At 49.0% G+C, this 20,884-nt stretch overlaps 1 protein-coding gene across 2 annotated transcripts in view; it reads left to right on the top strand.

Moving 5' to 3' along the window:
- LOC115095664 (ATP-binding cassette sub-family G member 2-like) overlaps positions 1 to 20,884 on the top strand; it is an 88,073-nt gene that overhangs the window by 14,971 nt on the left and 52,218 nt on the right. For both annotated transcript variants that reach the window (XM_029609681.1, XM_029609682.1), the window contains exons 3-4: positions 6,081 to 6,383; positions 14,681 to 14,740. In XM_029609681.1, coding sequence (XP_029465541.1) covers positions 6,100 to 6,383; positions 14,681 to 14,740 — 344 coding nt within the window. In that variant the 5' untranslated portion in view covers positions 6,081 to 6,099. The remainder of the gene's footprint in view (positions 1 to 6,080; positions 6,384 to 14,680; positions 14,741 to 20,884) is intronic.

Genomic DNA, 20,884 nt, shown 5'->3' with positions numbered 1-20,884 from the left:
CAGTGTCTACACTTGCTCAGAGCCCCCCAACCATAAACAGTGTTTTTAGCTGCGGCCCCGGTGCTTCTCTACCTGTGCCTCTATTGCTTCGATTATGTCATTAATAAACAAATCGTACCCGATGTCTGAAAGGTGTATCTTATCGTCCCAATAGAAGTCCTCGCACTGCTCATCCGCCCACTGATGGCGTATCTGATAACCCCCTAGGCACCCCAACCAGGCCCCCAACTGCCTATTGAGCTTCTTGCGACACCTTCCCCATAACTTGGTCTTCGCGAATTTTATCCGGGGGATAATGTCTGACCAACATAATACCACACCTGGGAACAATGTCTGCAACTCGCGCATGTCCCTTTTTGCCTCCTGCAACAGCTGCCTGCAAGTCCATGTGCCCAAATCGTTGCCTCCCAGGTGCACTATTAACATGTCTGGGGCTGCCAATTCTTCCCTCCTGACATGAAGCATAGGCAGTAGTTGCCGCCACCGCATCCCTCGCTTTCCCATCCATGTAACCTGCACTCCCCGCGGGGCCAAACCGAGATGCACGCCGTGCTTGCGCTGTTGCGCCCTCTGCGCTGCCCAATGCACGAAGGAATGCCCCACGATCCAAACCTTTTTCGGCTTAGTGGATGATTCTGCAATTAAGAACAATTCCTGTTAGTTATCCAAACCCTGTGAGCTAACTCTGTCCAGTCTCACGTACGCGTTAACGGCTAATGAACGCCACCTTCCTATTTGCTGAATGGTCTCCGTAGCCAGACCTGCCTGCGCGGCGCTTGTCACTGCCCCTATCCGAAAGGAGTGGGTCCCAAAGTTTTCTGCGTTCCGCCCCACCTTGGTTAACGCACGCTTAAATACCGCCGAAAATTGATACCTTGTCAAAGGGACCCAGTTGTTATGTACTAACAAATGGCTCCCCTTTTTAGGGCGGACTGCCAAAAACGCTTCTAAATTAGCCAGCGGGCAGGTGACTTGATTGTCTAACCTGGTTAATGTCACTGCAGCCCCTTTTCCTGATTGGTCTGTCTTAGACCAAGGTATCAATATTCTGAGTGTGTTTCCCAATATCTGTACATTCCTCAGTAGCATCCCCCGTGTCACCCGAATCCTCCCTAGATGCTGCCACTAGTTCGCCTATGCGCAGGGCCCAAAAAAACGCCAGTGAAAATGCCTGCTGAAATAACTGCGTTTCAAATTGCGAGTCACAAATCTCCCGCAACGCATACCATATCTGAGCTAATAACTCGTGAGTAACTGGGTGTCTCCCGTCTTTCCTGTATCCTAACTGCCTTCCCCAACCCTTCATTAGTCTTTTAACCAGAAATCCCTTGGTGGGATCGCCCCCATCCTTGAGCATTTGTGAAGAAGGCCAGTCCTGCCAGCTGCTTCACCACGATGCCCCTCGACAGTCCAGACTCCTTGGCCCAAGCGATGTAGTCCACTACTAAGTCCTCTGGCACCGGACCGTTTTCCCAACCGTGCTGATTGAGGAAGGCTTGCACTTTCTCGTATCCTCTGGAATACACACCCCATGTAGCAAGCGCCACCGATCTCCATAGCAAGTCTAGGGTGGTTGCAGTCCAATTGCCCATAAGTGTTCCGGTACCGGAGTCCCCTCCTCCTCTGCGTTGGGCACCTGTTTGCGAAAGAGAGACCATTTTGCACGTGATAGCGCATCTGCAATGCCATTACTAATTCCAGGTACATGCTGCGCTCGAATGGTAGTGTTTAAGCGCAAGCTGCTCAGTATTATTTGCCTCAATAGGTTCGCAACCTTTGGGCATTTCGCTGTCTGCCTGTTGATGACGTATACTATGGCTTGATTGTCGCTCCAGAAAATTATGTGTTTGTTTTGTAATCTAGGTCCCCATATGACCAATGCAACCCAAATTGGGAATAACTCCAGGAATGTTATATTGCGAGTTGTACCTTCTTGCACCCATGCCTTCGGCCATCGGGCAGCCGCCCATGCACCTTGGCAATACACTCCAAATCCCCCCCTCCCCCGAGGCATCAGATTGTATGTCCAGGTCACGATTCGACATCGGGGGCTCTTGCCATATGGATATTCCGTTGAAGTCCTTCAGGAAACTTTTTCATATCGCTAGGTAGTCTTATTGCTTTTGTTATCCTTATGTAGTGATGTGGTTTCCATACTGATGTGGTCGCGGCCGCTAGTCTCCTCAAGAAAACTCTGCCCATTGGAATCACCCTACAAGCAAAGTTAAAAGCATCCACTATCAATTGTACCTCCTGCAGCATTAGTTTTTTCGCCCGCATTGCGTTGTCGACGAGGTTCCGCAGTTTCTGTATCTTGTATTCTGGAAGCCTGGATATCATTTTTTCTGAATCCAGTTCAATGCCCAAAAAACACATGTTCGTCCCTGGCCCTTTGGTCTTGTCCATCACTAAAGGGACACCGAAATCCCTTGCCACTTCTTGGAAGATCCTCAGTAGGCGAGTCGCTGCACCGGTCCCTTCCGGGCCGACGAACAAAAAGTCATCGAGGTAATGTATGATGTTGTCCAAACCTGCCTTCTCCGCCGTCACCCAATGAAGAAATGTGCTGAGCACCTCGAAGTAGGTGCATGAAACTGAGCACCCCATAGGCATGCACTTGTCGAAGTAGAATTGTCCTTGGAACTTGAAACCCAGTAGCGGGAAGCTGTCCGGATACACGGGCAACAGGCGAAACGCCGATTCTATGTCCGTTTTTGCCATCGCTGCCGACCTCCTGCACCTCCTTAACAGGGATATAGCACTGTCAAATGATGCATACTGCACCGTACATGCCTCTCGTGGTATGTGGTCGTTTACGTATGCTCATATTGGAAAGGACAGGTTTTGAATAAGTCTGTATTTGCCCAGTTCCCTCTTCGGCACAACTGCCAGCGGGGAAATCATCATCTTCTGGAAGGGAGGCATCTGGAAAGGGCCGGCAATTCTGCCCAATTCGACCTCCTTGTCCAGTTTGCTTCGGACGATGTCAGGGTGCCGCGTTGTGGATGGTGCATTGCATGTTGTGGGGATGTTGATGTTGCCTTGATAAGGGATCCTGAACCCTTCCTGGAAACCTGCTGAAATCTTCTGTGCTTCCTCTCTCCTTGGGTATTTGTTGAGCCAATGCATCATTCGTTCCAAATTTATCGGCGAGGCGGCTTTTTGGTAATGCTGGGCTTCATTTTTCCTTTTTAGGAGAACTCCCACTCCCTGATTTTTTCATGCACTTATTTGCTGGGTGTGGGGCGGAGCAAATTAGGCATATGTGCTTGAATTTGCATTCTTTGAAATTGAATGAACCCTTGTTGTATCTCCAACACGCGCTGCTAGATGCACCTCCAGTTCCTGGGTAGCCTAGTCCAGATGTTGATGGCCTTGCAGCTGTTCGACTCCGTCCACCGGCGTCACTGGCTATGTTGGTCATTTGTGTGAGCCAGAGGTTCACGTCGGGCGTTCCCCAGGATAGCTGCATATTCTCCTCCATTCGATCACGGAAACGCTCATCATAATTTAACCAGGCCTATCCCTCGTACGCCCGGTACGCTTCTAGGATAGTGTCCCCGTAGGTTAGCATGGGTCCACACTGCCAAGGATCGTCCTTTGTGATGACGCTCATCATGCGGAAATATGCGCGTGTCCAGTTCACGATATTACGCACAATTTTTTCTTTGCCATCCGGCGGTGGGTTGTTGGACTTCGCTCTCTTCCTGTCCCGCTGACCTCTCCTCCCTTCCATAAGTCGGAAAATGTCTATGTATTTCTTCTGCTTTATCCGCTTCCGCAACTTTCTTGGCACGCTTTCCCATAGTGCGATGCCCTGTGCCGCAGCTGCCGTTGCCTCCACTCCTTGGAGTGTCGCTGGCGGATTCTGATTGTCGTCATCCGCGCTGTCCGTATCCGTAGAGGAGCTGCTTTCGCTGGATGAGGAGCTGTACCTCCTAGTACGCTTCGCTTTCCCTTTCCCTTTAATTGCTTGCTCAGTTATGGGTCCCTGTGTGGGATGTGGGGGTGGGGCGACTTGTGCAGGTAACACACCTCGGATTGTATCCTGCGTTGCACTTGCCCCTGCGTCGTCTTGGGGGTGGTCTTCCCGAGCTGTCATCTCTGCTGCCCCGTTGTTGAGATGGGTGCACTGTTCGTGGTTTGGTGGTGATTCCTGGGTGAGTTGCTGCGGTGGGTCAGGATGGGTCCTCTCTACGCTCGGCGAGGCGGTCTGTGGGCCCCGAGGATCGTTGGGGGTGGAGTTCTCTGGAGGGGTGGTCAGCCCCGGCGGTGGGGGGCAATCCCCTGGTAGCCCAGGCCAGTACCCCCACGGGTACATCTGGTATGGGTAGGCTGGCGGGAACCATTGAGGTTGAGCGTAGTGGCCTGGGATCTGCCCGGGTGGGCTTACGCCTGGAATTCCGTTGGGGGCTTGCATCCAAGGGGGGATGCCCCATGGTAAGGGGAACCCCTGGGGGGCCGGGGTGATGCCAGTTGTCTGCTCGAGTGTCGTCGGGGGTGCGAGGTGGTGGCTGTGGGCTTGCGGGGGGCCCTGGCCGTGCGGTGTTGCCCGGGGATCTCGTTGGGGGGCTGGGGCGCCCTGCACGCCCATCTGTTCTGTATGTGGTCCCCTGCTGTTGTCTGGGATGGTGCCCGCTTCCGGTGCTGGATCCTCACCCACCGGGTGGTGGGTGTCTGGGGGAGGCGTGGGGTGGCGTGGGGTGGCTCTCCAAGCCTGTGGCCGGGCAGGGGGTGGGGCTGGCACCTGGGGTCGCATGGTCCCCCTCCCCCACTTTGGCTTGAAGGGGTTCCCTGTGAACATTTTGTCGGTCGGATCCTGGGTCGCGGTTTAGAGCCCTTCCCCATCCTGAGTGGGGATGGGATACTCACAGTTTTTTGTTCCTGTGAGCCAGGGGGCTGGCCGTGCGTTCCTTCACCTTCTCTGGTGGTCCAAGGGCCGGGGCAAGGACCAGGCAGTCCTGGGCTGGTACCTGCTGGGATTCTGTGCTGGGTCCTGCTCATTCCGGCTGCCTGGTGCTGTGGGCTGCTCTGCTGCCTGTGGTGGTGCTGTGCCCTGGTTCTGCTGCCATCGGCTGGGGCCCAGACTCTTCTTTCTTCTCCTTTTTTTTTTTTTTGCTTGTGGCTTAGGCCACAGGAACCTTGCTAATATATATATTTAAAATTATTTTTTTTTGCTGGCTGCCGCGTGCCAATCGGGCTGGGGAGCCACGTGGTTCGCCACCAATCGAGCCGGAGAGGTCCCGAAATGGCTCAAAAATGGCTCTGCTGTGAAAAGGGCCGGATGCCATGAGGCTCCGGCCCTTTAAACCCCAGCCGGCGTCATCAGGCTGCGCCGGCCTCCCCCGATGACACCGACCGCAGGAACGCCCTGGAGGGGCAGCGTTTCCTTTTGGCGCCGCCCCTCCTTGCTGACGCTGCCCCGAAATGCCCCCACCGGGGCTGTCCCTGCCCCAACGTCATCGGGACGCGCCGCGCTCTTGCGGCGCGTCCCGATGACATTACTCAACGCGCCCGGCTGCCTCCACTTGCCCAGGTAACTCGTGGGCTCCGATTATATATCGGGCCCACCTATTAGTTTTACTGCATGAATGTCCTCTACGGTGCTGCTTCTTGTCCATCACATTTTGGAAACAGCAGGTCTACCCAGAATTATGAAAAGGACTGGAAAGCACATTTAAATTACTTTGCTAGGTGTGGCCTGGAATAAACCCCCCATCAAGGATCTGGTTTTGGAATTGTTGGGTATTTATTCATTCTCATCAGCGTTAACACTCCATCCAACTCTTGCCCCTCTGAATCCCCCTACACCCAATCCTTCCTTTCTTCTTTTACAATGACTGAGTGTTTCATCAGACGTCAAAGTTTCTGGGAGCTTGCATGAGAGGAAACAGCAGAATGATGAAAAGGCTTATGTAACTGGCTGAAATGCTTTTATCTACAAAATTAACAAACTAGGGTCAAACACAGTTTAGAGTAACATTCCAGGCACCTAGAACATTATACTGAAGAGCCAGAAGGGAAGGAGTTATTTTGGTTTGGGTTTTTTTAGTAAAGTTGTCATTTTCTATTTATTTCAGATTCAAAGAGATTTAGGCTATGGGATCTGAAAAGAAAGGGGACTTGACTGGCAGCATTATAGCAATGGACTTCAAACCATCCAAGAAAAACCCAGCAAACCACTTAAACCACCATATCATACCTATGGCAGAGGAGGTGGAATCAGCGGGCTTTTTCCAACGCGCCATCCCAACGCGTGAATCCCTCAAATGCCCACGAGGATCTGTTGTGAGCTTTCACAATATCGAGTACATCATCAAAACATCCAGTGGTCTACCATGCAAACGTCGTCACACGCGAAAGCAGATTCTAGATGATGTCAAGTAAGTACTGCAAACTTTCAGGAACTAATCGGAAAAGACATAGGAATTAGGGGAATGTTCAGCAAGCAGGAGCTGGAAGCATTTTCATCTCCAGCACATGAACTTATGCCACTCTTTGTGAAGACTGCCCATTAAACCACTGATTCCAATTACTTTAGAAAAAGAAACATTTTCTGTGCAGCCATTGCTTATCTCTTTTATTTAAAGGCAACATTTTTAACACATAGCAAGAAGTGCATCACCTGATGATTACAAAATGCCTTGATTCTTATAAGACACCTGGCTGAAACCAGTCTGAAGGCTCAGTGCCAGCATGATGCTCTACCATGTAGGAGATCAAAGTGGGAGTCCCAAGCCCATCTTCTGCTCTTCAGGTTGATGTGGCTGGAGGTGTTTTGGAGGCAGCATTCTGGATGTTGGGAGTCCCAGCCGTCACGTCACAGCAACAGCCAGTGACCAGACTCACAGGGCATGTGTACCAGGTTCTGGGGCGGGGGGGGGGGGGGGGGGGGAAGCTTGATTCATGGCTTCAGCCAAAGGATTTCAATGTGAGGGTTGACCTGGATAGGAGGGGGGAGAAGGGGAAGAATGGGGACGAGAAACCCTTGGTTGTTACAAATGAAGGCTCATACTGACTAGCCCCAGGGGAAAACAATTCTGATTCAGCTGAAGGAAACTATTGGGCCAAAAAAAAACCCCAGGTATATGGAAAAAGATTGTCTGATGAAACCCACAAGGTCCTATGTGATAAGATGTGGCTTAAAACTCTTGATGCTGAAAGCTAATGATATGCTAATGCATCGAAGCTTCAGAAGTGCACTGGTTGGAAAATGTGTACACAGCACAAGCTGAGCGCACATTTTAACTTAGGGAGGTGGGAGACTCTCTCAGATGTGATTTGTGCGCACAGAAAACATGTTTTGTTTTGTTGTTGTTTAGTGTACTATGTGGGCAGGGGGGTGGGGGTGGGCGAGGAGGGGGGGGGCTTTGTTTGAAAATGTTTGGACGAGAATAGTCCCGTGAGGGACGTAGCTGTATGGAACCTGTTGGCTTGTATATTTATTGTTGTCCAAATAAAAATGTTTAATTACAAAAAAAGAAAACATGTTTTGTACACATAAATCATATTTATTTGCAGAAAACATGCTTTCTATGTGCAAAGCATTTTTACTGCACAGAAATCCTGATTACAGGTCCCTGTATGGGAACTCTGGCTTCTCCCCATAGACTGACATTAGCACTGGAAACTTGACACCACCTCTGACCGAGATAGAATTTCCCTGGCTAAGAGAACCTGAGTTAAGGCAGAACGTCTCACTCCATTGGATGGGGGGGAATATTTCCATGCGAGGGCACTAAACAGCGTGCACAGGTTTACAAACACACACACACAGAAACACACACACTTTTTGTGCACAAAACTCCTTGTTGTATCGGGAGTGACATTTATGCACCAAAATAAATGCATACAACTATAGGTAAAACTGTACGTTCTGCTGAGCCAACCTTATTACATTAATACATTGTGCCCACAGTGAGATGTTGACATGGACATGTAAATTGTGTGACATACTGGGGAATGACTTGGTGTGAACTAATTTGGATGTAACCAGCATTGGCAGTACTAATGGGAAAACTTTAATTAATTTACAAGAGCAACTCAAATCCAAAAAAAAAAAATGACAATTCTTAGCCAGAAACACCCATATACTAAAGAATGCAAATAGAATATGCAGATCAGGCTGCTGATTTCCTGCTGACATCATCTGACCTCATTCATTGGTGGCTAGATTATTGCTTTATGACATTTTTGGCAACAGAAGAAAGCACATTGCAAGCCTTCTATCAGGTTTGCTCTGTGCTTAGTTATTTAAAAAAAAAAAAAAAAAAAAACGCTCAGAGCACCTAAGCAAAACCGGTTTGTTCCAGTAGTTAAATGGTCATTAACCTCCTGCCTTCAACAACAATAAAATCTTCCTGAAAATAAATGCTTTTTAAAAGCAAGAGACAAGCTCAGAGACTGTAATTTGCATGCTGGGTAGAGCTGATTAGGCCCTGGTGCACAGCCTTGAGATACAGTATCTCTGGGTGCTGAGAAGCAGTGTGGTAAAGGTGACCTCCCAGTGCTTTACTGCTGCTCGGGCACTGAGAAGTGCAACCCTCCTAGCAAAAGTACCTGAATTCTAATATTGCTGGGGACCACCCTGAGCGTCCTTTGGAAAGGCGGGCTAAATATCCAAAGATTCCCATGCCCTGGGGAGAGGAAATGAGGCAAATGAATTCCTCCTGGCAGATGAAAATCACCAGGGCCCACCTGGGCTGCCCTTGGTCACTTTTTGCGGCATTACCACCCAGCTTGCCTGATCTCTGGTTGTACCTTCACTTCCTAACGACCGTCTTTACAATCCGCCATCAGTCAGTTCACTTAAGTGAACTTGTGATTTTGATTTATTGACTCAGTCTTTGGTATTTTTCATATTAGGAAACATAGAACCACAACGGCAGAAAAAGACCATATGGCCCGTGTGTCCAATTTATGTAGCCCTTACAATTCCCATCACTCCCTCAGAGATCCCCTGCATTTATCCCATGTTTTCTTGAATTCAGATACTGTTTTAGTCTCCACCATCTCCACTAGGAGGCTGTTCTATGCATCCACCACCCTCTCTGTAAAGAAATATTTCCTAAGATTACCCCTGAGTTTACCCCCTTTCAACCTCATCTCATGACCCCTCATTCTATGTAGAGCCTCCTTTCCACTGAAACCTTGGCGATATCTCTATCATATCTTCCCTATCCTGCCTTTCCTCTATGGTATCTATCTCCATATATTTTATTTATTTATTTATCGAGTTTTCTATACCGTCATTCGTTTTGCCATCACAACGGTTTACAAAGTTACAATGTTTAACAGTGTTTTTTGAAAACGATTTGTATGGTTGCTAACACAGAAGATATCGTTTATGAAATAGGTTCGTAGATTAAACCAAATATTACAGAACTAGGAAATAATCATAATTTGTTGGGTCCATCTGTTTTCTTAGTGTTAAATGATGGGAGCGGAGTTTTGATTCATTGGGTGAGTTGGTAGGCTTTAGTAAACATCCATGTTTTTAGATCTTTTTTGAAAGTTTTTAAGTTTTCTTGTGTTCTGAGAACAATTGGGAGGGTGTTCCAGAGTCTGGGGCTTCCAAGTGAAATTGCTCTCTTTTGAGTTGAGGTGAGTTGTTTGGATCGAGACGGTGGGATCTTTAATAGTCCTTTATTTGCTGATCTGAGGTTTCTGTTTGGAGCATGCAATTTAATGGATGGACTAAGCCAGTTTGTTTGTTTTTCATATATTATTTTATGAAGTATGGATAGAATTTTGTATTCAATCTGAAATTTAATTGGGAGCCAGTGTAGAGCTATTAGGGTAGGGGTGATGTGATCATGTTTTTTTGATCCTGTGAGTACTCTTGCAGTTGCATTTTGCAGGATTTGGTGTGGGCGGATGGTATTAAAAGGTAGGTTGAATAGCAGGGAATTACAGTAGTCCAGGTTGGAGAATATGAGTAGTTGAAGGACTGATCTGAAACCGTTGGTGGAGAGGAAAGGTTTTAAATGATGTAATGTTAGGAGTCTGAGATAACCATCTTTGATTTTAACTGTGATGTGATTTTTGAAGGAGAGTTCTTTGTCAATTATGACTCCTAGGTTACGTGCATGATTGACTGAGTGATAGCCACTTTTTGGTTTATTAAGCTGAGTGGTGGAAGTTGAGGAAAGTTGTTCTTTCTGTCCAGTAAGACTATTTCAGTCTTATCAAAGTTTATGAAACCCCTGGGTGGGACAGATCCTTTTACTTGCACCCAGGGGCAAATAGGAAAAAGAAAAGAGACGGACCCTTTCTGTACAACACTCCTTCACTGTCTCTCAATCTTTTCTTCACCCCACCAGAAAGCTTTGATTTCTGAGTCCCAGGATTCCAATGTGGGAGATGAACAATAGTTCTTATACCCTCTCTTTGCAAGACCAGCCCTTTTGCCAACCTCTGTACACAGCACTGATAATTAACACTATCTCTGCATCCAATAAACACACATGAGAAGAATGGTGGTTTCCAACTTCTTTGCTGATAGTTGATTAGATGACCGAGTAATATTTACAGCTTCAGTTTGCTTCTTGGTTATAATCAATAAATAATAAGACAGCAAAAAGATATAATAAACGTGTGACCTGACCACTTCTTTAGCAAAGTATTTACTTCTACTGCAAGTACTCTGTTTACACTTAATTCCTTTTGTTTTCAAATTCTTCCAAATCCTCCGACTCTATCAGATTGAAATGTGTTCAACCCTTCATGCCCATTTAAACTTTCAGCTCTTCCCACTGAAGGTGATTAGAATATAGCCCCAATACTTTATCAGAACTTAGTCCCAGATTTAATACTATTCCAGAATCCTCTTTAAATACTGTAACTCCTTATGCAGTGCCTGGTGGGCACTTCTCACTCTCTTCATGTAACACTTAGTTTGGGAGCAACAAAGTTCTTGTTACCTTTACTTTTGGGCCAGTGCAATACACTGTGCAATCAGCTGAGCGCACAGGCTAACCCGTGGTTGGACGCACCTTTTGGACGTGCGTCCACAACCCCTTATGCTATAAGGGGATTAGCGCATCCAAAAGGTGCGTCCAAACCCCCCATGAAGCTAATAACGCTCATCACATGTAAATTCATGTTGATGAGGCTATTAGTTATTCCTCCGATGAAAAAAAAAAAAAAAAAAAAGGTGCGCCAACGTGCCCATTTTTACGCTCCAGTATTAACGCCTGCCCCAGAGCAGGCATTAATTTTTGAGGAGCCCAAAAGGTGTACAGAAAGCAGTATTTTCTGCTTTTCTTTACTTCCTCCGACTTAATATCGTGGTGTCACTGAGCATCCATTTTCCTAACCTGTGGCTGTCCACAGGTTAGATAAAGGGATGCTTGTAAAATTGAGGGTCCGTTTTCCTAACCTGCTGACAGCCACCTCTCCCAGGCGCCCACTGCCGAGGAGGCACTAGGGGCGCACAATTTGCCCTAGAGTCTCCTTTTTACCATGGCAACCGATTTAAATATTAAATTGGGAACCCAGAGAGGTTAATCAGCGGGCGTTAGGAGAGCGGGCGCTCAATCATGAGTGCCCATTTTCCGTGTGCAAATATTGCATCAGCCTGTTACGAGCGCGCGCGGGCGCGGTCGTCTCGGGCGGGTGGTGAGCCCTTAGGCCACGGCAGGACCCCAGGAGAAGCCCAAGGCCACACCGTGGGAGGTGAGCTGAGCAGGCATGGTGAGCCAGGCAGGCAGGAACAGAAGCAGGGAGTCCGACCCTCAGCCGGACCTGCATGCCCATGGTAGGCAACACGGGGAAGTTGACTAATGAACGGTCCTCCGACTGTTCCCGGCCCTTTCGGACCTGCCGCAGGGAACGGCAATGGGCAGCAGGCCGGACAGAGGCGAGGGCAGACAGAGTCCTTAAACAGAAGACATCAGACGGGGCAGAAGCAGGCTGAAGCAAGACGGAGACATCAGGACAAGGGCTGAAGCAAGACACAGGAAAGGTCCAGGCGAGCAGGAACTCCGATGCTGGGATACTCACATCCGAAGCCCCCTCGGCTGGCAGAAGCTCAAGAGCCCGTGGGACGAATCCCTCCTGTTGGCCACTCCAGGGCCCAACAGGACAGAAGGCTCAGGAACCAGGTCAAGGAAGAGACAGGTAGACATCCGGACAAGGGCTGAAGCAGACACTGTAGACAAGGCTGGACGGGAACATTGCACTGTCCATCAGGGCGCCCTACTCAGCCCACCCGTGGGACTGAGTCGCGGACCACCCTGTCCCAGACACGCCCTACACAGCCTAGGAAGGCTGGTCACGGACCACGCTGAGAAGGAGGGCGCGGGGAAGACCCAGGCGAACAGGAACTCCGATGCTGGGATACTCACATCCGAAGCCCTTTCGGCTGGCAGGAACAGGAGCAGACAACAGGCACGCGTCAAGGCAGACATCAGGAAACACGTCTAGGCAGACATCAGGAAACATGGAGGACCTGGACCGGCAAGGTTACAGACAACTGTAATGCACAATCCGAAGCCGAAGACAAGCAGGAGTCGGAGTCACGGACCGGAGTCAAGGCAGGCTGAAGACAAGCAGGAGTCGGAGTCACGGACCGGAGTCAAGGCAGGCTGAAGACAAGTAGGAGTCGGAGTCACGGACCGGAGTCAAGGCAGGCTGAAGACAAACAGGAGTCGGAGTCACGGACCGGAGTCAAGGCAGGCTGACGACAAGCAGGAGTCAGAGTCACGGAGGACCTGGATCGGGAAAGGCCACAGGCAATTGTGTAACCCAATCCGAAGGCAAAGACACAGTGAACAGAAAGTCCTTAAATTCTGGAGGTAGAAGGCAACTCCCTGGGAGGAGCTTGCCAGGACCGCCCACCGCTGGTCCTATAACTAGGGTAGAGAGCTGCGGGCCAGCCCCTAGGGAAGGGCGTCGCCCAACAGGAAGTCCAAACACTGAGGCTGCAAGCCACCGGCATGCCTCAGGAGCAGCTAGGCCTCTCAGGCCCTGGAGCAAGTCCTGGATGATGCGCAGGCGAGGCCCTGGCTTCAGAGAGGCCTCTGGAGGAAGGTAAGAGACCTCCTGCAGCGCAGCAGCAGGGGGGATCGCAACACAGCCTGTTTGTATCCATTAGTTTCCTTCCTTGAGTGCACTTTGCTGGGATCCCTTCCTCCAGATGAATCTCTCCATACTTCTGTTCCTTTCAGGATGAAAGACCTCACTCTCTCAATGGTTTGTTTACTGAGTCCCAGGTACCAAGGGCCATCAGCTCCAAGTGGAACAAAAATATTATTTGAACCCAAAAAAAGTAAAAATCAATCCAGAAGCAGGAAGGGTAGAACAAAACTTATTTGCCTCCAAACAGAGGAGATAGTGCAAAAGGACAGTTAATTCCAAACTAGGCTTCGCCTGTATCAGGTCACTGTCAGGTCTATACTCTGAAGGAGATAAGGAACACAGCAGGTCTTCCTTACCAAAAATTCATCCTTGAGTACAGGGACACCCCAAACCACTGCAACAAGGGGGATTGGCTCTCACAGGACATTCTCAAAAATGGTTTAAAAAGTCAAAAGCAAGCTTAAAGGCTGGATAGAAGAGTCAACATAATATACTTATTATAAATACTAAGTAGCATAGTAAGGACAGCAGATAAAGACCAGATGGTCCGTCCAGTCTGCCCAGCAATTTGCCTATAGTAGTAACTGAGCTCCATGCAGGGGAGGCTGACCGCTAAATGGGAAGACTTCCTTACTCTTTTCCCATAAATCAGGAAAGATTACACAGCAGGAGGCAGCAAGCTTCTGTCTGCTTGAAATTCTAACAAAATCCATGAGGATAGATGATGCTTTGGGATGATAAACAGCTACGACACACCATCTGCTGTAGCCACATGGAGAAGCAAAACCCAAATTTCTCTCGCTCATTTCTACACAGAACCTCCCTAATCAATTGGCATACTCCTTTTAGTTAGGGAAACCAAGGGTTCCCTACATTTAGAATGAAGACCAGTGACCATTTTAGTAGCCACCCTCTGGACCAACCCCAACCAGTTCATATCCTTTTGAAGGTGTGGTTTTCAGAATTGTTCACAGTATTCCAAGTGAGGTCTCACCAGGGACCTATACAGGGGCAATATCACCTCCCTTTTTCTGCTGACCATTCCTCTCCCTATGCAGGCAAGCATCTTTTGGGCTTTTTAGATTAAAACAAAAAATTACTGCACAGGGCAGGCTTTTGGGGTGTGTGATTAGTGCAGTTTCAAAGTGCACCATGCCCTAGCACACCTTTCCCCATAAGCACTCTCTCTTCCCTACCTGTGCCCTGCACAGCATTCATTCTTTTTATCCAGCTACAGGAGGATACTGGTAACTAGTCAGAGGGGGGGGGGGGGGAGAGGAAAGAGGGGCCAGGAGGGATTAAGGTGCTGGACAAAAGGTGAAGCACAATAGCCCAAGGGGTGGGGAAGGAGATATGTTTATTTTTCACTAGAGAAGCTGGTGGAGGATAGGCACCAAACTAAGGTTTTGTACTCAGTGTCAGTTAGCCTACAGCTGGCCCTGCTTCTAAAGATGCCCTGTGAAGTTTTTTCCCTCTTTATCAAAGACAAATCCTTCAAAACACCACGTTTAAGAAGGCTACAGCATGATTCTCTGGAGAATATACTGGATCATCTGGTAAGAAAAGATGAATTGCTGATCTTTTTCCATTTCTTTTCCAGCGGCATTATGAAGCCTGGCTTGAACGCTATTCTTGGACCCACAGGAAGTGGTAAATCTTCGTAAGTGATTTTTCCTTATCCAAAATTCAAATCGGAATCTTTTGAGCACTTCCTTTTTAATAAGAATGTAAATGTTGAGGCACAAATCAATCCCATCATCCATTTAGCTTATGCTCATTGGTTCAACCATTCACTGCATTGCATTTGTATTTGTGGAACCTGTGAAAAATTTCAGGGGAAAAGTCAGCGGCTCATCTCCTGGATAATCCCAGCAATTGAAGCAGCTCCTCTCCTGCCTGGGCCAGCCATAGCAGCGGCTCCATTCCCATCTGCACCAGATTGCAGCAGCGGTGCCTCTGCCATGTGGGCTAGAGCAGACCACAGCAGCAGCTCCTCGTGTAAGAGCAATGGTTGCATTACTAATATAGAGTCATCATATTTTTGGAACCTCCAGTGTATAACATACAGAACTTATGAATTTTTCCAACTAGGGTCAATTAGTTTGTTTTAATTAGGACAAAGGCTCATTCAGTTTGACTAAAGATAAGAGGTTCTATTGAGAGTATTATCAATTAAAATATAATTTGATTGATATAATGATTGTTTAGGTGACTTAGAAAGTTAGAGGCAGTTTCACAGTTTCTAAAGTAGCACTACAGCTTATTGACCAGAAGCATACATAGATGTAATTCAGAGCAATCACAATTATTTATCTACCCACACCAAAGGTAACTTCAGAACCCTCAATTAAGATATAAAGTTTGTTTTCTCAGCACGCCACAGGTAGCTTCTTTCTGTGAAGGCATCAGCAGTGTGCTACTCTGGTGACTTAGCTAAGTACAGGCATCAGGCAGCATTTCTTCCCTCCAGAGCTCAGCATAGTGAAAAATGACATCAATCCCACAATATAAAGTTAAACTAAAAATTACAACATCATTATCACAGAATGAAGCTCAGCCTGACCAAATCCCAACTCCTCCAGTCCCCTCATTCACTCTTCAAGGACATCAATTAAATTTCGAAATAACAGAATTAAACTCACCTTCAAAATCACCTAAATAAACTGGACAAGTAGCCATGCTGACATCTGGATCACTGCTAGCACTGCAGTCTCTGATCAAACCATTAGATTGATATCTTGTGGCCATTGCTGGTATAGCAGCCTCTTGCCATACAGATACACACACATAGATTAATAATATAGGAATAACTCTTCTGTGACTAGAATTAAACTTCTCGCTCACTAATAGTGTTTTGATGTTTAATGACCATTTTTCTCATGTGTTTGGGAGATTGGAAATATTAGCTCAGGATACAAGAATTGTCTTTGAGACATGTTCATTCAAGACAAAATAAGAGAAATTCATAACAGCATTTATAATCTAGGGAGAACTGAAGAACAACTGGTCAATACTGAGTAATCAGAAGAATAGTACAACAGAAATTTCTGATATCAAATAGTTGGAGTACTTTTTCATATAATGAGTATGTGTTATTATATTTACACATATCTGTATGTGACAGAGGTCCTAAATCAGGTCCTTGTCACTAAGAATTGTTAAGTGATGTTATTTAATCTCTATTTTCCTAGCGTGTAGCAGATGGACTCAGGACCAATGAGTATAGTGTACTCCTGATAGCAGTTGGAGATGGATCAGATTTCAATCTGACGTCAGTCCTAGTACATATACCCCTGCAGGAAGTGCAGCTCTCCAGAATTTTCCGTCTCCATAGCAGTTAGAGACTCTATGCACGCTCACACAGCGTTAGAGTAATTTTACCAAAGAAAACCAAAATAAGAAGAAATCTTACCTCTACAGACGAGCCCCGCTCTCCTGCGGTGTCACCCATTGGGTCCCTCCCCAGTTGAGATTTCCTGAGGTGACTTCCGCGATCCCTCGGAGGTAAGCCTCAGTCCGGCGGCCGACTCTTGGCGGGGATCTAGCCCCCAACATCTGGTAAGGCTGAGAGGCAGTGGGTGCAACCTCGAGCGCGGCTGTGAAGGTATTTTCCCTCTCCCTCCGCAGCCGGAGACCACCCAGAACGAGACCGGGAAGCGCCGAGGCAAGGAAAGATAAAAATCTATTTAAAAGTCTTCGGTCTCCGAAGCTCAAGGAGCCGCACAGGTCACCAGCCGGGACCAGTGCCACCGGGTTGATCTGCCCTAGCAGGGCTAGACTCCAGTCAGATCCGAGGGTCCTCCCACGTGGAGACCCTCCGAGGTGGTCGCCATATTGTCCGCGTGGTCGCCATCACCATTTTGCTCTGTTCGCCGCCCTGTCCGCCATTTCGATCCGTGCACACAGAGGCGAGCCGTGCACACAAATACCTTGATAATACTCTCACTTATGAGCCGGGCGCATAACTTCGACCTGTGCGCACACAAACCCATGCGCACAACTTCGATGCACACCGGAGCGCACAACTGTATTTTACGCGCACAAGCCATGGCACCACCGGAAAATAAACTCAAAGCTCAGGGCCTTTGCCCAGCATGCCACATTAGAGCTGCACGGCATGAGGAGGCCACGACCCTGTGTATACAGCGCGAAGAGGCCCTAGGGGATCCAACTCATGGCCCTTCCCAGCCGGTACCGGGCTCCAGCCTCTCGAGCAGTACGCTGGACCTAGCATTGCACAGCAGGACCCCGCCTCAAACGGGGCTCCCCAGGGACACGGCGCCCCTTAGTCTAGATCCAGCACCTATCTCCTGGGTGGAATTCTTCAAAGGTCTGCGTACCTTCGTCCACATGCAACCGGGGCCTCCTATAATACGGCCACAGGCTCCACCAGAGGACCTCAACATGCCGGGACCCTCTCCTCCCAGGGAAGTGATCCCACCGCCCAGAAGCCCCACCTTCGGTGACACAGACAACTCAGATGAGGATTCAGAACCCCTGGAGGAAGGGGAACTCCTTCCGGGACAGAGCCCCACCGAACAATGAGATGCTTCGTCACCAAGGATGAGCTTCCAGACCTGGTCACACACAGCTTAAAAGAGCTTGCTATCCCGGGCACAAGTGCCTCAGGGGAACCTAAGACGAACCCATTATTAGACCTCCCGCCATTTCCCACTATTACAAGCCAGCAACTAATTGACCTGGAATGGGATGCCCCGGAAACTACATTCAAAGGGGGCTGGGCTCTGGCAGCCATGTACCCTCTGGACCCAGCCGCTAAAGATCTCCTGGCATGTCCGAAAGTGGATGCCATGGTCTGCGCAGTCTCGAAGTGCACTACTATCCCGGTGGAGGGAGGAGCAGGACTCAAGGATGCTCAAGACAGACGTCTGGAATCTATCCTCAAACAGTCCTTTGACGTCTCTGCTATGTCTTTACAGATCGCAGCCTGCTGTGCCGTGGTGACACGCGCCTGCTTAGCACAGACCAGGAACAACACTCCTGGGGAGGCCCTGGAACTAGCTGTATCATTCCTCGCAGACGCCGCTTCTGATCTGGGGCGCACAGCAGCTAGAGGAGTGTCATCCGCCGTGGCAGCCAGAAGACAAATCTGGCTCTGAAATTGGTCAGCCAACACATCCTCCAAAATGAGACTCACAAGAATGCCTTTCAAGGGAACACTTCTATTCGGAAGAGAACTAGAGAAACTAGCCAACAAAAGGGGCGAGTCCCCACTGCCGCGGCTACCGGAGGACAGGAATAAGAGAAACCAGCAATCCTTCCCCCGAACTTCCAGAGGCAGAGGATCACAGTGCTTCAACCCATATAGAAGCACATATCAAGCGGCCTGCCCCACAGGCTGGCTCATTTAAGCCCTGTCCTGCAGTTCCAGAGCTGGAGAGGTCAGCTAGTGAAAGCAGGATGTCAGACCATTGTGGGGGTGTGCTTAACAGAGCTGTAACCAAGCAGTGGGTGTGCAGTCCTGGATTAGGGCAGAAGGGAAGAGAGCCCCGGGCCTTGTTACTGTTGTAGCCTGCTTGTGTGAGGGCCAGAGAAGCAGCAGAGAAGGGTGCTGAACACCTCCAGCGTTCCCACCTCCCCTCAGGTAAGTTAGGGTCAGCTGAAGAGGTTGCGCAGGCGGGAAAACAGCCTAGAGAACTGCCTGCCCTTGTCAGCCTTTAGAGCTTAGCATCCAGACCTGCTTCAACTGAGGGCTGCAGCCCCAGAAAGTGTTGCAGGAAGGGAGAGAAGCCTTGACAATTCCTGGAGGCTTGGAGGAACAGGTAGGAGGAAAACAGCTGCATGCTAAAGCCTGTTTTATTCAAACGTAGTTTTAAAAGTGAAAAACCTCCTGAAAACCTGAGCCAGGGGGAGAACCCTTAAGCAGCAATGTCTGTACTCTCCCAGACATCCTTGTCCTAGGGTTATGTGGGTCCCGTAAAGTGTTCCTACGGGGCCCCTGTTTTGGAAAAAGAGGAGCCACAGAGAGACACCAATCCCATTAAGGAGCCAGGGGAAAAGTGTCTCTGCCAAGCAGGATTTTCGGCACAGACCATTGTAACACTGAGAACACTATTATTGAAGAAAGAAAACTGGAATCCTATGATCTGCACCATTCCAGGCTTTGCCAGAGACTGTCAGTATCCAGGACACTGGCTGGAGCCCATGCCTGAAGACTGCCAACCTCGCTGTGACTCAGAGTTTCGCCAGTTCCTGGATAGTTCCCAGGGTCCAGGGAGACAGCCTGTCTACATCCAGGCTTATAGAAGACTTTCATCGCTGCATGTTTTTCCTTTGTTTATGTGTGTTTGTGTTCTTTTCCAGCTGCCAAGATAAAGTGCCTTAAGGTATTGCCTGGATTTGTTTACCCTCTGGAGTGTTCCAGATACCTCTGCTTGGAAGTGCTGAGGTTGCAGCCCAGAGGCAGGAATCTAGTGTTCTCTGCTGTTGGTTTAAAAGAGATAAACCTGATTAATGGTTTCTCACAGGACAAGCAGGATGGTAGTCCTCACATATGGGTGACATCATCAGGATGGAGCCCAATCACGGAAAACTTTTGTCAAAGTTTCTAGAACTTTGACTGGCACCCACTGGGCATGCCCAGCATAGCACCAACCCTGCATCAAGCAGGGGTCCCCCTTTGGTCTTCTTTTTTCCGCGTAGCAGTAGCCACGTGGGTTAAGGAGCTCTTCAGAGATTCCAGACAGGAATTTTCCTCACGGAACTTTGTTAAAAAAATTTCAAAAAATTCTACCCCACAGGGGTCCCCTTATCAATTTCTTTGCTCTGTGGTTGAACGGTAAGTGTTTTGCTCGTTTGCGGTCGATTCCCGTTTTTTCCCTCGCGGCCTATCGGCCATCGACCGCACCGCGACTAAATTTTGTCGAGGCCATGGTGTCGGGTTTCCGTCCGTGCCCCGACTGCACTTGAACAATGTCCATCACTGACCCTCACATGGTCTGTGTGATGTGCTTGGGGTCCGGCCACGATGTTCTTACTTGCACCAAATGTGCCCAAATGACACCAAAGGGTCGCAAGCCTCAGCTCGATAAGATGGGTCTTCTCTTTCGGCCAAAACCCCCGACTCCATAGATAGCTTCACATCGTCTGAACCAATGCCGTCTATGTCACGCCAGCACCGGCTGCTATCCGACCGGCCTCGATGACTCCACGGGTGTCGACCCCCTCTGTTCCTCCTCAAGAAAAACACCAAGGTCAACATCGAGAAAAACATCAACACTGTCATCGTAAAGCTCAGGCCACCGATACGGGCAAATCCTCGGCATCGACGTCGTCTGAGCCTCCGACAAAGAAGCCCCATACAGAAAAGACCTCGTCTGCTTCTGTCTCTGGGTCACCGAGGCGTTCCACACCTGGACAGGTGTTGGGATCTGCAATTCCACCTTCACCGGTGGACTCTTCGGCTACGCCAATGCTGCCTCCTACTCCGGAACCGGGTATCCATGCCCCAGGTTTCCATGAGGAATTGGATCAGATGATCCAAGAGCCCATCGGCAAAGCACTCCAGGGCTTCCAACTTCCATCAATGCCGGTGCCGGTTCCTCCTCCGGTCACCGACCCAATACCCATGGCACTTGCATCGCTATTGGCAAGAATGGACAAGTTAATCGGTGCCCTTCCACCGGTGGATCCGAGGGAACTGATGGACCCGATTCCTTCCTCGCTGATTCCCTTGTCATTGGAGGAAGATGAAGAAACACCGCTCTTCATTCCACCATCGGGAGTGCCGCCACTGACACATCCAACGATGTCACTGATTCCATCGGTGCCTCCGCCTATGTCT

Source organism: Rhinatrema bivittatum, chromosome 7, assembly GCF_901001135.1.
Source record: "Rhinatrema bivittatum chromosome 7, aRhiBiv1.1, whole genome shotgun sequence".
In the NCBI taxonomy this organism is placed as follows: Eukaryota; Metazoa; Chordata; class Amphibia; order Gymnophiona; family Rhinatrematidae; genus Rhinatrema; species Rhinatrema bivittatum.
The sequence above is the reverse complement of the archived record's forward strand: the minus strand, read 5'-3'. Positions and strand labels throughout refer to the sequence as shown.